Below are 19494 nucleotides of genomic sequence, written 5' to 3' on the forward strand. Positions count from 1 at the left end.
TACAACAGCCCTCCACCTCATCCACTACTCCACCAATCTTGGTGTCATCAGCAAATTTACTGATCCACCCTTCAGCCCCCTCCTCCAAGTCACTGATAAAAATCACAAATAGCAGAGGACCCAGTGTTGATCCCTGTGGTACACCGCTGGTAACTGGTCTCCAGTCCGAAAATTTTCCATCCACCACCACCACCCTCTGTCTTCTATGAGATAGCCAGTTACTTATCCAGTCTCCCTATCCCTCGGTTAGACCCACACTCGCTCCAGAGAAAAAAGTTCCAGTTTATCCAGCCTCTCCTTATAACTCAAACCATCAGGTTCCGGTAGCATCCTAGTAAATCTTTTCTGCACTCTTTCTAGTTTAATAATATCCTCTCTATAATAGGGTGACCAGAATTGCACACAGTATTCCAAGTGTGGCCTTACCAATGTCTTGTACAACTTCAACAAGACGTCTCAACTCCTGTATTCAATGTTCTGACCAATGAAACCTGGCATGCCGAATGCCTTCTTCACCACTCTGTCCACCTGTGACTCCACTTTCAAGGAGCTATGAACCTGTGCCCCTCAGATCTCTCTGTTCTGTAACTCTCCCCAATGCCCTACCATTAACTGAGTAAGTCCTGCCCTGGTTCGATCTCGCAAAATGCACTGAACAGTCAAACATGGTCACAGGGTTCTTTAAGACAGAGATAGATAGGTTCTTGATTAATAAGGGGATCAGAGGTTATGGGGAAAAGGCAGGAGAATGGGGATGAGAAAAATATCAGCCATGATTGAATGGCGGAGCAGACTCGATGGGCCGAGTGGCCTAATTCTGCTCCTATGTCTTGTGGTCTTACATGCCCACTCAAGCCTTTGCCCATACTGCCAGGCTCCTGCTTTGGCACCAGCCGGAGATAGACCCTTCGCAGAATGTCCGGGCACCCCTGCCACCTCAGAGGGGCATTCAACAACAATCCTGCCCTCACCATCCTGCTGCAACCCCTCCCCCTCCATTCCTGTTTCCTCCAGAGAGACTGGTATTCCTCCTGGCAGTCACCTGGCATTCAGTGGACATTCGTTCCGGGCGAGCGGGAAAAGGAGGAAGGGTTTCAATAAGCTGCCTCGGGGGCTGTTTGATGTGCTGGGTCTGCAGGAAGGCAGAGAGTGGGCTGGCCTAGCTCACAGCCGTACTGGAGTGGGCACAGCACCCACAGGAACTGAGGGTTGGCAAACCACTCACAACTGAATGGAGAGCTTTTAAATAAAACCAAACAGGGGGGCCAAGTGTCGGCAGCGACAGGGGTACAATGCATCACACACAGCCAGAGTTTAACTGACGGGGACGGGCGGGGAGGGGGGCCCCCTGTACATTTCAGTAAGGGGGGGGTCCCCTGTACATTTCAGTAGGGGGGGGTCCCGTACATTTCAGTAAGGGGGGGGGGGTCCCCTGTACATTTCAGTAGGGGGGGGTCCCGTACATTTCAGTAAGGGGGGGGGGGGGGGGGGGGAGTCCCCTGTACATTTCAGTAGGGGGGGGGGTCCTGTACATTTCAGTAAGGGGGGAGTCCCCTGTACATTTCAGTAAGGGGGGGGTCCTGTACATTTCAGTAGGGGGGGGGGGGGGGGTCCCCTGTACATTTCAGTAAGGGGGGGGGTCCTGTACATTTCAGTAGGGGGGGGTTCCCTGTACATTTCAGTAAGGGGGGGGTCCCCTGCACATTTCAGTAAGGGGGGGGTCCCCTGTACATTTCAGTAAGGGGGGGGTCCCCTGTACATTTCAGTAAGGGGGGGGGTCCCTGTACATTTCAGTAGGGGGGGGGGGTTCCCTGTACATTTCAGTAGGGTGGGGGGGGGGGTCCTGTACATTTCAGTAAGGGGGGGGTTCCCTGTACATTTCAGTAAGGGGGGGGTCCCCTGTACATTTCAGTAAGGGGGGGGGTCCCTGTACATTTCAGTAGGGGGGGGGTTCCCTGTACATTTCAGTAAGGGGGGGGGGTCCCCTGTACATTTCAGTAGGGGGGGGGTTCCCTGTACATTTCAGTAGGGGGGGGGGGTCCTGTACATTTCAGTAAGGGGGGGGTTCCCTGTACATTTCAGTAAGGGGGGGGTCCCCTGTACATTTCAGTAAGGGGGGGGGTCCCCTGTATATTTCAGTAAGGGGGGGGGTCCCCTGTATATTTCAGTAAGGGGGGGGGTCCCTGTACATTTCAGTAGGGGGGTCCTGTACATTTCAGTAGGGGGGGGGGTCCTGTACATTTCAGTAAGGGGGGGGTTCCCTGTACATTTCAGTAAGGGGGGGGGTCCCCTGTACATTTCAGTAAGGGGGGGGGTCCCCTGTATATTTCAGTAAGGGGAGGGGTCCCTGTACATTTCAGTAGGGGGGGGGTTCCCTGTACATTTCAGTAAGGGGGGGGGGGGTCCCTGTACATTTCAGTAAGGGGGGGGGGGTCCTGTACATTTCAGTAAGGGGGGGGGGGGGGGTCCTGTACATTTCAGTAAGGGGGGGGGGGGGTTCCCTGTACATTTCAGTAGGGGGGGGGGGGGGTTCCCTGTACATTTCAGTAGGGGGGGGGGGGGTTCCCTGTACATTTCAGTAGGGGGGGGGTTCCCTGTACATTTCAGTAAGGGGGGGGGTCCCCTGTACATTTCAGTAAGGGGGGGGTCCCCTGTACATTTCAGTAAGGGGGGGGGTCCCTGTACATTTCAGTAGGGGGGGGGGGGGTTCCCTGTACATTTCAGTAGGGGGGGGGGGGGTTCCCTGTACATTTCAGTAGGGGGGGGGGGTTCCCTGTACATTTCAGTAGGGGGGGGTCCCCTGTACATTTCAGTAAGGGGGGGGTCCCCTGTACATTTCAGTAAGGGGGGGGGTCCCCTGTACATTTCAGTAAGGGGGGGGGTCCTGTACAACATTTCAGTAAGGGGGGGGGTCCTGTACATTTCAGTAAGGGGGGGGGTTCCCCCTGTACAATTTCAGTAAGGGGGGGGGTCCCCTGTACATTTCAGTAAGGGGGGGGTCCCTGTACATTTCAGTAAGGGGGGGGTCCCCTGTACATTTCAGTAGGGGGGGGGGGTTCCCTGTACATTTCAGTAGGGGGTGGGGGTTCCCTGTACATTTCAGTAAGGGGGGGGTTCCCCTGTACATTTCAGTAAGGGGGGGGTCCCCTGTACATTTCAGTAGGGGGGGGGGTCCCTGTACATTTCAGTAGGGGGGGGGGGTTCCCTGTACATTTCAGTAGGGGGGGGGGGGGGGTTCCCTGTACATTTCAGTAGGGGGGGGGGGGGGTTCCCCTGTACATTCAGTAGGGGGGGGGGGGTTCCCTGTACATTTCAGTAGGGGGGGGGTCCCCTGTACATTTCAGTAGGGGGGGGGGTCCCCTGTACATTTCAGTAAGGGGGGGGTTCCCTGTACATTTCAGTAAGGGGGGGGTCCCTGTACATTTCAGTAAGGGGGGGTCCCCTGTACATTTCAGTAAGGGGGGGGTCCCCTGTACATTTCAGTAAGGGGGGGGGGGGGGTTCCCTGTACATTTCAGTAAGGGGGGGCGTTCCCTGTACATTTCAGTAAAGGGGGGGGGGGTTCCCTGTACATTTCAGTAAGGGGGGGGGGGGTCCTGTACATTTCAGTAAGGGGGGGTCCCCTGTACATTTCAGTAAGCGGGGGTCCCCTGTACATTTCAGTAAGGGGGGGTTCCCTGTACATTTCAGTAGGGGGTGGGGGTTCCCTGTACATTTCAGTAGGGGGGGGGGGGGTTCCCTGTACATTTCAGTAGGGGGGGGGGGTTCCCTGTACATTTCAGTAGGGGGGGGGGGGTTCCCTGTACATTTCAGTAGGGGGGGGGGGGTTCCCTGTACATTTCAGTTTTGGGGGGGGGGAAAGAGAACGGATCATCGTCTCCAGGAAAGAGGGAAGAAGCTTGTCCCTGGGACAATCCAAAAGTCCCCACTGCCCAGGTAGGGGTCCCGGGCCCGCTCTTCCAACTCATGTCCTTGATCGGAAAACATAGCAGAGCTCGGTTAGAGATCCAACACAGTGAGAGAGAGAGAAACCTACCCTGGTAAGTTCCAGTCTAATGGACCCCTCACACCCTGGGTGATACAGACCTGGTGTGCCCCGTTTTTACGTCCAGCTCTTGGCCAACCGATAAATCTTCAAAATAAATAACGTTCACAAAATAAAATCGCCTATGCCACTCCCATAGCTCCCAATTCTTGCTTTTCATTCCTCTTAACAAATCAGATGTGGACAAATGACCTTTTCCTGCAGCTAAAAGTTAGACCCAGTTGCCAAACTTTTCAGAAGTTCATCTTAGAAATTACCCACGTTAAAAAAAAACCTAAATGAAATACAAAGGCAAAATCGAGTCACTCACGTTCCAGGATCAGGCATATAAAACTCCACCGAGAAGCCGAAATAGCTGTTCTGAGGTCCGCTGTAAACGGCAGGGTTGAGGGAATCCAGGTTAAATCCCCATGAGTGAGAGAACAACACAGCGAGGAGAGAACAGCAAAAGATGTTGCTCAAACTTTTCGTGATTCCAGCCGGAGGGCTCATGGCTGCTGCTACTTACTCTCTCTCTCTCTGTATGTATGTATGTCTGTCTGTCTGTCTCCTCCTGGCTTCCAGAGCACTCACTGCTAATTCATCACCAGTCCTAAGCACACTCAAGAACAAGCAGTGAGCCTCTGATACTTCATCTGGGTAAGGGTGTTCCCGCATGAGGTCATTTGGGAAGAGGAGGGATTATTTTTAGATTGGCACAACTTTACGACAGAGAGAGACAGAATCCCCCCCCCCCACCACCAATGCCTTGTCCTGGAAAAGTTCCCAACTTATATCCACAAAGTCCCTGGTCAAACGTTGCCCACCAGATGTGTACCCACTTGCAGGCCAGAGGCAGAAGTCCATCCACAATGAGTGAAGGCAGAATGTGAGTGTGTGATAATAGACATGTGTGTGTGTGTGGAATTCATAGGAACAGCACAGAGGTACAAGTCCAGACTCACAGGCAGCCTCACACACACACACCAGCAGGGGTCAGAGCGTCAGGAATGAACATCATGCACATCTCATTAACAGTTTATCCCGGGTCAGGGACAGTTTATCAAGCAATATCTACCGAATTTACTGATGACCATGAAACCATTGTCGGAAAAACCCATCTGGTTCACTAATGTCCTTTAGAATCATAGAAATCATAGAAACCCTACAGTGCAGAAGGAGGCCATTCGGCCCATCGAGTCTGCACCGACCACAATCCCACCCAGGCCCTACCTCCACATATTTACCCGCTAATCCCACTAACCTACGCATCACAGGACTCGAAGGGGCAATTTTTAACCTGGCCAATCAACCTAACCCGCACATCTTTGGACTGTGGGAGGAAACCGGAGCACCCGGAGGAAACCCACGCAGACACGAGGAGAATGTGCAAACTCCACACAGACAGTGACCCAAGCCGGGAATCGAACCCAGGACCCTGGAGCTGTGAAGCAGCAGTGCTAACCACTGTGCTACCGTGCCGCTTTAGGGAAGGAAATCTGCCGTCCTTACCTGGTCTGGCCTACATGTGACTCCAGAGCCACAGCAATGTGGTTGACTCTCAACTGCCCTCGAAGGGCAACTAGGGATGGGCAATAAATGCTGGACAGCCAGCGACGCCCATGTCCCACAAATGAATAAAAAGCTCCGCATTGTAACACTCTGATATACCCCACACCCCTCACTGTAACACTCTGATATACACCACACCCCTCACTGTAACACTCTGATATACACCACACCCCTCACTGTAAAACTCTGATATACACCACACCCCTCACTGTAACACTCTGATATACACCACACCCCTCACTGTAACACTCTGATATACACCACACCCCTCACTGTAACACTCTGATATAAACCACACCCCTCACTGTAAAACTCTGATATACCCCACACCCCTCACTGTAACACTCTGATATACACCACACCCCTCACTGTAACACTCTGATATACCCCACACCCCTCACTGTAACACTCTGATATACACCACACCCCTCACTGTAAAACTCTGATATATCCCACACCCCTCACTGTAACACTCTGATATACCCCACACCCCTCACTGTAACACTCTGATATACCCCACACCCCTCACTGTAACACTCTGATATACCCCACCCCCCTCACTGTAACACTCTGATATATCCCACACCCCTCACTGTAACTCTGATATATCCCACACCCCTCACTGTAACACTCTGATATACCCCAAACCCCTCACTGTAACTCTGATATATCCCACACCCCTCATTGTAACACTCTGATATACCCCACACCACTCACTGTAACACTCTGATATATCCCACACCCCTCACTGTAACACTCTGATATACCCCACACCCCTCACTGTAACACTCTGATATACCCCACACCCCTCACTGTAACACTCTGATATACACCACACACCTCACAGTAACACTCTGATATATCCCACACCCCTCACTGTAACACTCTGATATATCCCACACCCCTCACTGTAACACTCTGATATATCCCACACCCCTCACTGTAACACTCTGATATGCCCCACACCCCTCACTGTAACACTCTGATATACCCTACACCCCTCACTGTAACACTCTGATATACCCCTCACTGTAACACTCTGATACATCCCACACCCCTCACTGCAACACTCTGATATACCCCACACCCCTCACTGTAACACTGATATAGCCCACACCCCTCACTGTAACACTCTGATATACCCCACACCCCTCACTGTAACACTCTGATATACCCCACAAACCTCACTGTAACACTCTGATATATCCCACACCCCTCACTGTAACACTCTGATATACCCCACACCCCTCACTGTAACACTCTGATATACCCACACCCCTCACTGTAACACTGATATACCCCACACCCCTCACTGTAACACTCTGATATACCCCACACCCCACACTGTAACACTGATATACCCCACACCCCTCACTGTAACACTCCGATATACCCCACACCCCTCACTGGAACACTAATACACTCCACACCCCTCACTGTAACACTCTGATATACCCCACACTCCTCACTGTAACACTCTGATATACCCCACACCCCTCACTGTAACACTGATATACCCCAAGCACCTCACTGTAATACTCTCATATATCCCACACACCTCACTGTAACACTCTGATATACCCCACAACCCTCACTGTAACACTCTGATATACCCCACACCCCTCACTGTAACACTGATATACCCCACACCCCTCACTGTAACACTCTGATATACCCCACACCCCTCACTGTAACACTCTGATATACCCCACAACCCTCACTGTAACACTCTGATATACCCCACACCCCTCACTGTAACACTCTGATATACCGCACACACCTCACTGTAACACTCTGATATATCCCACACACCTCACTGTAACACTCTGATATACCCCACACCCCTCACTGTAACACTCTGATATACCCCACACCCCTCACTGTAACACTCTGATATACCCCACACCCCTCACTGTAACACTCTCTGATATACCCCACACACCTCACTGTAACACTCTGATATACCGCACACACCTCACTGTAACACTCTGATATATCCCACACACCTCACTGTAACACTCTCTGATATACCCCACACCCCCTCACTGTAACACTCTCTGATATACCCCACGCACCTCACTGTAACACTCTGATATACCGCACACACCTCACTGTAACACTCTGATATACCGCACACACCTCACTGTAACACTCTGATATATCCCACACACCTCACTGTAACACTCTCTGATATACCCCACACCCCCTCACTGTAACACTGATATACCCCACACCCCTCACTGTAACACTCTGATATATCCCACACCCCTCACTGTAACACTCTGATATACCCCACACCCCCTCACTGTACCACTGATATACCCCACACCCCTCACTGTAACACTCTGATATATCCCACACCCCCTCACTGTAACACTGATATACCCCACACCCCTCACTGTAACACTCTGATATATCCCACACCCCTCACTGTAACACTCTGATATACCCCACACCCCTCACTGTGACAGGGATTGAAGTGGAAAGTTGTGAAATAATGTTTGAATGGTAAGGACAGCTGGTGGGAGATGGGTTCAGTCTTGGAAACAGGTTTGATCGTGTTATCACAAAAAGGTGCAGAGACACTGAGGCAGGCTCAAAATACTTCCCCCACCTCCCGGAACTGGGCGGAGATTGTTCACGGAAACCATAACACTGTTTATCTGCTGGTTTTCGGACAGACCCAGATGCTGCAAAGCAATTCGATGCTAAACTCTCCAAATAATATCTATCACCATCAAATAGTGGCACAGTCAAACCACCAGACAGTGAAACAGTGACATAAACCACACCCCTCACTGTAACACGCTGATATACCCCACACCCCTCACTGTAACACTCTGATATACACCACACCCCTCACTGTAACTCTCTCTGATATACCCCACACCCCTCACTGTAACACTTTGATATACACCACACCCCTCACTGTAACACTGATATACCCCACACCCCTCACTGTAACACTCTGATATACACCACACCCCTCACTGTAACACTCTGATACACCCCACACCCCTCACTGTAACACTCTGATATATCCCACACTCCTCACTGTAACACTCTGATATATCCCACACCCCTCACTGTAACACTTTGATATACACCACACCCCTCACTGTAACACTGATATACCCCACACCCCTCACTGTAACACTGATATATCCCACACCCCTCACTGTAACACTCTGATATACCCCACACCCCTCACTGTAACACTCTGATATATCCCACATCCCTCACTGTAACACTCTGATATACCCCACACCCCTCACTGTAACACTCTGATATACACCACACCCCTCACTGTAACACTCTGATATACCCCACACCCCTCACTGTAACACTCTGATATACCCCACAACCCTCACTGTAACACTCTGATATACCCCACACCCCTCACTGTAACACTCTGATATACACCACACCCCTCACTGTAACACTGATATACCGCACACACCTCACTGTAACACTCTGATATACACCACACCCCTCACTGTAACACTCTGATATACACCACACCCCTCACTGTAACACTCTGATATACCCACACCCCTCACTGTAACACTGATATACCCCACACCCCTCACTGTAACACACTGATATACCCCACACCCCTCACTGTAACACACTGATATACCCCACACCACTCACTGTAACACTCTGATATACACCACACCCCCTCACTGTAACACTGATATATCCCACACCCCTCACTGTAACACTGATATACCCCACACCCCTCACTGTAACACTCTGATATACACCACACCCCTCACTGTAACACCCTGATAAACCCCACACCCCTCACTGGAACACTCTGATATACCCCACACCCCTCACTGTAACACTCTGATATACACCACACCCATCACTGTAACACTCTTATATACACCACACCCCTCACTGTAACACTCTGATATACCCCACACCCCTCACTGTAACACTCTGATATACCCCACACCCCTCACTGTAACACTCTGATATACCCCACACCCCTCACTGTAACACTCTGATATACCCCACACCCCTCACTGTAACACTCTGATATATCCCACACCCTCACTGTAACACTGTGATATACCCCACACCCCTCACTGTAACACTCTGATATACCCACACCCCTCACTGTAACACTCTGATATACCCCACACCCCTCACTGTAACACTCTGATATACCCCACACCCCTCACTGTAACACTCTGATATACCCCACACCCCTCACTGTAACACTCTGAAATACCCCACACCCCTCACTGTAACACCCTGATATACACCACACCCCTCACTGTAACACTGTGATATACCCCACCCCCCTCACTGTAACACTCTGATATACACCACACCCCTCACTGTAACACTCTGATATACCCCGCACCCCTCACTGTAACACTCTGATATACCCCACACCCCTCACTGTAACACTCTGATATACCCCACACCCCTCACTGTAACACTCTGATATACCCCACACCCCTCACTGTAACACACTGATATATCCCACACCCCTCACTGTAACACTGATATATCCCACACCCCTCACTGTAACACTCTGATATACCCCACACCCCTCACTGTAACACTCTGATATATCCCACACCCTCACTGTAACACTCTGATATACCCCACACCCCTCACTGTAACACTCTGATATACCCCACACCCCTCACTGTAACACTCTGATATATCCCACACCCCTCACTGTAACACTGATAGACCCCACACCCCTCACTGTAACACTCTGATATACCCCACACCCCTCACTGTAACACCCTGATATACCCCACACCCCTCACTGTAACACTCTGATATACCCCACACCCCTCACTGTAACACTCTGATATACCCCACACCCCTCACTGTAACACTCTGATATACCCCACACCCCCTCACTGTCACACTCTGATATACCCCACACCCCTCACTGTAACACTCTGATATACCCCGCACCCCCTCACTGTAACACTCTGATATATCCCACACCCCTCACTGTGACACTGATACACCTCACACCCCTCACTGTAACACTGATATACCACACACCCCTCACAGTAACACTGATATACCCCACACCCCTCACTGTAACGCTCTGATATACCCCACACCCCTCACTGTAACACTCTGATATATCCCACACCCCTCACTGTAACACTCTGATATACCCCACACCCCTCACTGTAACACTCTGATATACCCCACACCCCTCACTGTAACACTCTGATACACCCCACACCCCTCACTGTAACACTCTGATATACCCCACACCCCTCACTGTAACACTCTGATATACCCCACACCCCTCACTGTAACACCCTGATAAAACCCACACCCCTCACTGTAACACTCTGATATACCCACACCCCTCACTGTAACACTCTGATATATCCCACACCCCTCACTGTAACACTCTGATATATCCCACACCCCTCACTGTAACACTCTGATATACCCCACACCCCTCACTGTAACACTCTGATATACCCCACACCCCTCACTATAACACTGATATACCCTACACCCCTCACTGTAACACTGATATATCCCACACCCCTCACTGTAACACTCTGATATACCCTACACCCCTCACTGTAACACTGATATATCCCACACCCCTCACTGTAACACTCTGATATACCCCACACCCCTCACTGTAACACCCTGATAAACCCCACACCCCTCACTGTAACACTCTGATATACCCACACCCCTCACTGTAACACACTGATATACCCCACACCCCTCACTGTAACTCTCTGATATATCCCACACCCCTCACTGTAACACTCTGATATACCCCACACCCCTCACTGTAACACCCTGATAAACCCCACACCCCTCACTGTAACACTCTGATATACCCACACCCCTCACTGTAACACTCTGATATATCCCACACACCTCACTGTAACACTCTGATATACCCCACACCCCTCACTGTAACACTCTGATATACCCCACACCCCTCACTGTAACACTCTGATATACCCCACACCCCTCACTGTAACACTCTCTGATATACCCCACACACCTCACTGTAACACTCTGATATACCGCACACACCTCACTGTAACACTCTGATATATCCCACACACCTCACTGTAACACTCTCTGATATACCCCACACCCCCTCACTGTAACACTCTCTGATATACCCCACGCACCTCACTGTAACACTCTGATATACCGCACACACCTCACTGTAACACTCTGATATACCGCACACACCTCACTGTAACACTCTGATATATCCCACACACCTCACTGTAACACTCTCTGATATACCCCACACCCCCTCACTGTAACACTGATATACCCCACACCCCTCACTGTAACACTCTGATATATCCCACACCCCTCACTGTAACACTCTGATATACCCCACACCCCCTCACTGTACCACTGATATACCCCACACCCCTCACTGTAACACTCTGATATATCCCACACCCCCTCACTGTAACACTGATATACCCCACACCCCTCACTGTAACACTCTGATATATCCCACACCCCTCACTGTAACACTCTGATATACCCCACACCCCTCACTGTGACAGGGATTGAAGTGGAAAGTTGTGAAATAATGTTTGAATGGTAAGGACAGCTGGTGGGAGATGGGTTCAGTCTTGGAAACAGGTTTGATCGTGTTATCACAAAAAGGTGCAGAGACACTGAGGCAGGCTCAAAATACTTCCCCCACCTCCCGGAACTGGGCGGAGATTGTTCACGGAAACCATAACACTGTTTATCTGCTGGTTTTCGGACAGACCCAGATGCTGCAAAGCAATTCGATGCTAAACTCTCCAAATAATATCTATCACCATCAAATAGTGGCACAGTCAAACCACCAGACAGTGAAACAGTGACATAAACCACACCCCTCACTGTAACACGCTGATATACCCCACACCCCTCACTGTAACACTCTGATATACACCACACCCCTCACTGTAACTCTCTCTGATATACCCCACACCCCTCACTGTAACACTTTGATATACACCACACCCCTCACTGTAACACTGATATACCCCACACCCCTCACTGTAACACTCTGATATACACCACACCCCTCACTGTAACACTCTGATACACCCCACACCCCTCACTGTAACACTCTGGTATATCCCACACTCCTCACTGTAACACTCTGATATATCCCACACCCCTCACTGTAACACTTTGATATACACCACACCCCTCACTGTAACACTGATATACCCCACACCCCTCACTGTAACACTGATATATCCCACACCCCTCACTGTAACACTCTGATATACCCCACACCCCTCACTGTAACACTCTGATATATCCCACATCCCTCACTGTAACACTCTGATATACCCCACACCCCTCACTGTAACACTCTGATATACACCACACCCCTCACTGTAACACTCTGATATACCCCACACCCCTCACTGTAACACTCTGATATACCCCACACCCCTCACTGTAACACTCTGATATACCCCACACCCCTCACTGTAACACTCTGATATACACCACACCCCTCACTGTAACACTGATATACCGCACACACCTCACTGTAACACTCTGATATACACCACACCCCTCACTGTAACACTCTGATATACACCACACCCCTCACTGTAACACTCTGATATACCCACACCCCTCACTGTAACACTGATATACCCCACACCCCTCACTGTAACACACTGATATACCCCACACCCCTCACTGTAACACACTGATATACCCCACACCACTCACTGTAACACTCTGATATACACCACACCCCCTCACTGTAACACTGATATATCCCACACCCCTCACTGTAACACTGATATACCCCACACCCCTCACTGTAACACTCTGATATACACCACACCCCTCACTGTAACACCCTGATAAACCCCACACCCCTCACTGTAACACTCTGATATACACCACACCCATCACTGTAACACTCTTATATACACCACACCCCTCACTGTAACACTCTGATATACCCCACACCCCTCACTGTAACACTCTGATATACCCCACACCCCTCACTGTAACACTCTGATATACCCCACACCCCTCACTGTAACACTCTGATATACCCCACACCCCTCACTGTAACACTCTGATATATCCCACACCCTCACTGTAACACTGTGATATACCCCACACCCCTCACTGTAACACTCTGATATACCCACACCCCTCACTGTAACACTCTGATATACCCCACACCCCTCACTGTAACACTCTGATATACCCCACACCCCTCACTGTAACACTCTGATATACCCCACACCCCTCACTGTAACACTCTGAAATACCCCACACCCCTCACTGTAACACCCTGATATACACCACACCCCTCACTGTAACACTGTGATATACCCCACCCCCCTCACTGTAACACTCTGATATACACCACACCCCTCACTGTAACACTCTGATATACCCCACACCCCTCACTGTAACACTCTGATATACCCCACACCCCTCACTGTAACACTCTGATATACCCCACACCCCTCACTGTAACACTCTGATATACCCCACACCCCTCACTGTAACACTCTGATATACCCCACACCCCTCACTGTAACACTCTGATATATCCCACACCCTCACTGTAACACTCTGATATACCCCACACCCCTCACTGTAACACTCTGATATACCCCACACCCCTCACTGTAACACTCTGATATATCCCACACCCCTCACTGTAACACTGATAGACCCCACACCCCTCACTGTAACACTCTGATATACCCCACACCCCTCACTGTAACACCCTGATATACCCCACACCCCTCACTGTAACACTCTGATATACCCCACACCCCTCACTGTAACACTCTGATATACCCCACACCCCTCACTGTAACACTCTGATATACCCCACACCCCTCACTGTAACACTCTGATATACCCCACACCCCTCACTGTAACACTCTGATATACCCCGCACCCCCTCACTGTAACACTCTGATATACCCCGCACCCCCTCACTGTAACACTCTGATATATCCCACACCCCTCACTGTAACACTCTGATATACCCCACACCCCTCACTGTAACACTCTGATATACCCCGCACCCCCTCACTGTAACACTCTGATATATCCCACACCCCTCACTGTGACACTGATACACCTCACACCCCTCACTGTAACACTCTGATATACCCCACACCCCTCACAGTAACACTGATATACCCCACACCCCTCACTGTAACGCTCTGATATACCCCACACCCCTCACTGTAACACTCTGATATATCCCACACCCCTCACTGTAACACTCTGATATACCCCACACCCCTCACTGTAACACTCTGATATACCCCACACCCCTCACTGTAACACTCTGATACACCCCACACCCCTCACTGTAACACTCTGATATACCCCACACCCCTCACTGTAACACTCTGATATACCCCACACCCCTCACTGTAACACCCTGATAAAACCCACACCCCTCACTGTAACACTCTGATATACCCACACCCCTCACTGTAACACTCTGATATATCCCACACCCCTCACTGTAACACTCTGATATATCCCACACCCCTCACTGTAACACTCTGATATACCCCACACCCCTCACTGTAACACTCTGATATACCCCACACCCCTCACTATAACACTGATATACCCTACACCCCTCACTGTAACACTGATATATCCCACACCCCTCACTGTAACACTCTGATATACCCTACACCCCTCACTGTAACACTGATATATCCCACACCCCTCACTGTAACACTCTGATATACCCCACACCCCTCACTGTAACACCCTGATAAACCCCACACCCCTCACTGTAACACTCTGATATACCCACACCCCTCACTGTAACACACTGATATACCCCACACCCCTCACTGTAACTCTCTGATATATCCCACACCCCTCACTGTAACACTCTGATATACCCCACACCCCTCACTGTAACACCCTGATAAACCCCACACCCCTCACTGTAACACTCTGATATACCCACACCCCTCACTGTAACACACTGATATACCCCACACCCCTCACTGTAACTCTCTGATATATCCCACACCCCTCACTGTAACACTCTGATATACCCCACACCCCTCACTGTAACACTCTGATATACCCCACACCCCTCACTGTAACACTGATATACCCCACACCCCTCACTGTAACACACTGATATACCCCACACCCCTCACTGTAACACACTGATATACCCCACACCCCTCACTGTAACACACTGATATACCCCACACCCCTCACTGTAACACTCTGATATACACCACACCCCTCACTGTAACACTCTGATAGACCCCACACCCCTCACTGTAACACTCTGATATATCCCACACTCCTCACTGTAACACTCTGATATATCCCACACCCCTCACTGTAACACTTTGATATACACCACACCCCTCACTGTAACACTGATATACCCCACACCCCTCACTGTAACACTGATATATCCCACACCCCTCACTGTAACACTGATAGACCCCACACCCCTCACTGTAACACTCTGATATACCCCACACCCCTCACTGTAACACCCTGATATACCCCACACCCCTCACTGTAACACTCTGATATACCCCACACCCCTCACTGTAACACTCTGATATACCCCACACCCCTCACTGTAACACTCTGATATACCCCACACCCCTCACTGTAACACTCTGATATACCCCACACCCCTCACTGTAACACTCTGATATACCCCGCACCCCCTCACTGTAACACTCTGATATACCCACACCCCTCACTGTAACACTCTGATATATCCCACACCCCTCACTGTAACACTGATATATCCCACACCCCTCACTGTAACACTGATATACCCCACACCCCTCACTGTAACACTCTGATATACCCCACACCCCTCACTGTAACACTCTGATATACCCCGCACCCCCTCACTGTCACACTCTGATATACCCCACACCCCTCACTGTAACACTCTGATATACCCCGCACCCCCTCACTGTAACACTCTGATATACCCCACACCCCTCACTGTAACACCCTGATATACCCCACACCCCTCACTGTAACACTCTGATATACCCCGCACCCCCTCACTGTAACACTCTGATATACCCCACACCCCTCACTGTAACACTCTGATATACCCCACACCCCTCACTGTAACACTCTGATATACCCCACACCCCTCACTGTAACACTCTGATATACCCCACACCCCTCACTGTAACACACTGATATATCCCACACCCCTCACTGTAACACTCTGATATACCCCACACCCCTCACTGTAACACTCTGATATACCCCACACCCCTCACTGTAACACACTGATATATCCCACACCCCTCACTGTAACACTCTGATATACCCCACACCCCTCACTGTAACACTCTGATATATCCCACACCCCTCACTGTAACACTCTGATATACCCCACACCCCTCACTGTAACACTGATATACCCCACACCCCTCACTGTAACACTGATATACCCCACACCCCTCACTGTAACACTCTGATATATCCCACACCCCTCACTGTAACACTCTGATATACCCCGCACCCCTCACTGTAACACCCTGATATATCCCACACCCCTCACTGTAACACTCTGATATACCCCACACCCCTCACTGTCACACTCTGATATACCCCACACCCCTCACTGTAACACTCTGATATACCCCGCACCCCCTCACTGTAACACTCTGATATATCCCACACCCCTCACTGTAACACTGATATACCACACACCCCTCACAGTAACACTGATATACCCCACACCCCTCACTGTAACACTCTGATATATCCCACACCCCTCACTGTAACACTCTGATATACCCCACACCCCTCACTGTAACACTCTGATATATCCCACACCCCTCACTGTAACACTCTGATATATCCCACACCCCTCACTGTAACACTCTGATATACCCCACACCCCTCACTGTAACACTCTGATATACCCCACACCCCTCACTGTAACACTCTGATACACCCCACACCCCTCACTGTAACACTCTGATATACCCCACACCCCTCACTGTAACACTCTGATATACCCCACACCCCTCACTGTAACACCCTGATAAAACCCACACCCCTCACTGTAACACTCTGATATACCCACACCCCTCACTGTAACACTCTGATATATCCCACACCCCTCACTGTAACACACTGATATATCCCACACCCCTCACTGTAACACTCTGATATACCCCACACCCCTCACTGTAACACTCTGATATACCCCACACCCCTCACTATAACACTGATATACCCTACACCCCTCACTGTAACACTGATATATCCCACACCCCTCACTGTAACACTCTGATATACCCTACACCCCTCACTGTAACACTGATATATCCCACACCCCTCACTGTAACACTCTGATATACCCCACACCCCTCACTGTAACACCCTGATAAACCCCACACCCCTCACTGTAACACTCTGATATACCCACACCCCTCACTGTAACACACTGATATACCCCACACCCCTCACTGTAACTCTCTGATATATCCCACACCCCTCACTGTAACACTCTGATATACCCCACACCCCTCACTGTAACACTCTGATATACCCCACACCCCTCACTGTAACACTGATATACCCCACACCCCTCACTGTCACACTCTGATATACCCCACACCCCTCACTGTAACACTCTGATATACCCCGCACCCCCTCACTGTAACACTCTGATATATCCCACACCCCTCACTGTAACACTGATACACCTCACACCCCTCACTGTAACACTGATATAGCACACACCCCTCACAGTAACACTGATATACCCCACACCCCTCACTGTAACACTCTGATATACCCCACACCACTCACTGTAACACTCTGATACACCCCACACCCCTCACTGTAACACTCTGATATACCCCACACCCCTCACTGTAACACTCTGATATACCCCACACCCCTCACTGTAACACCCTGATAAACCCCACACCCCTCACTGTAACACTCTGATATACCCACACCCCTCACTGTAACACTCTGATATATCCCACACCCCTCACTGTAACACACTGATATATCCCACACCCCTCACTGTAACACTCTGATATACCCCACACCCCTCACTGTAACACTCTGATATACCCCACACCCCTCACTATAACACTGATATACCCTACACCCCTCACTGTAACACTGATATATCCCACACCCCTCACTGTAACACTCTGATATACCCTACACCCCTCACTGTAACACTGATATATCCCACACCCCTCACTGTAACACTCTGATATACACCACACCCCTCACTGTAACACTCTGATATACCCCACACCCCTCACTGTAACACTCTGATATACACCACACCCCTCACTGTAACACTCTGATATACCCCACACCCCTCACTGTAACACTGATATACCCTACACCCCTCACTGTAACACTCTGATATATCCCACACCACCTCACTGTAACACTCTGATATACCCACACCCCTCACTGTAACACTCTGATATACCCCACACCCCTCACTGTAACACTCTGATATATCCCACACCCCCTCACTGTAACACTCTGATATACCCCACACCCCTCACTGTAACACTGATATACCCTACACCCCTCACTGTAACTCTCTGATATACCCCACACCCCTCACTGTAACACTGATGTACCCCACACCCCTCACTGTAACACTCTGATATACCCCACACCCCTCACTGTAACACTGATATACCCTACACCCCTCACTGTAACACTCTGATATACCCCACACCCCTCACTGTAACACTCTGATATATCCCACACCCCCTCACTGTAACACTGATATACCCCACACCCCTCACTGTAACACTCTGATATACCCCACACCCCTCACTGTAACACTGATATACCCTACACCCCTCACTGTAACACTCTGATATA

The 19494-nt window shown here is 50.2% G+C and overlaps 1 protein-coding gene across 1 annotated transcript in view; it reads right to left on the reverse strand.

The window, feature by feature from the left end:
- Positions 1-4596, reverse strand: part of LOC144481844 (integrin alpha-5-like) — a 160048-nt gene extending 155452 nt beyond the window's left edge. The window contains exon 1 of the mRNA XM_078200996.1: positions 4355-4596. Coding sequence (XP_078057122.1) covers positions 4355-4536 — 182 coding nt within the window. The 5' untranslated portion in view covers positions 4537-4596. The remainder of the gene's footprint in view (positions 1-4354) is intronic.
- Positions 4597-19494: the final 14898 nt, after the last annotated feature.

This window comes from Mustelus asterias, chromosome X, assembly GCF_964213995.1.
Source record: "Mustelus asterias chromosome X, sMusAst1.hap1.1, whole genome shotgun sequence".
Lineage (NCBI taxonomy): Eukaryota > Metazoa > Chordata > Chondrichthyes > Carcharhiniformes > Triakidae > Mustelus > Mustelus asterias.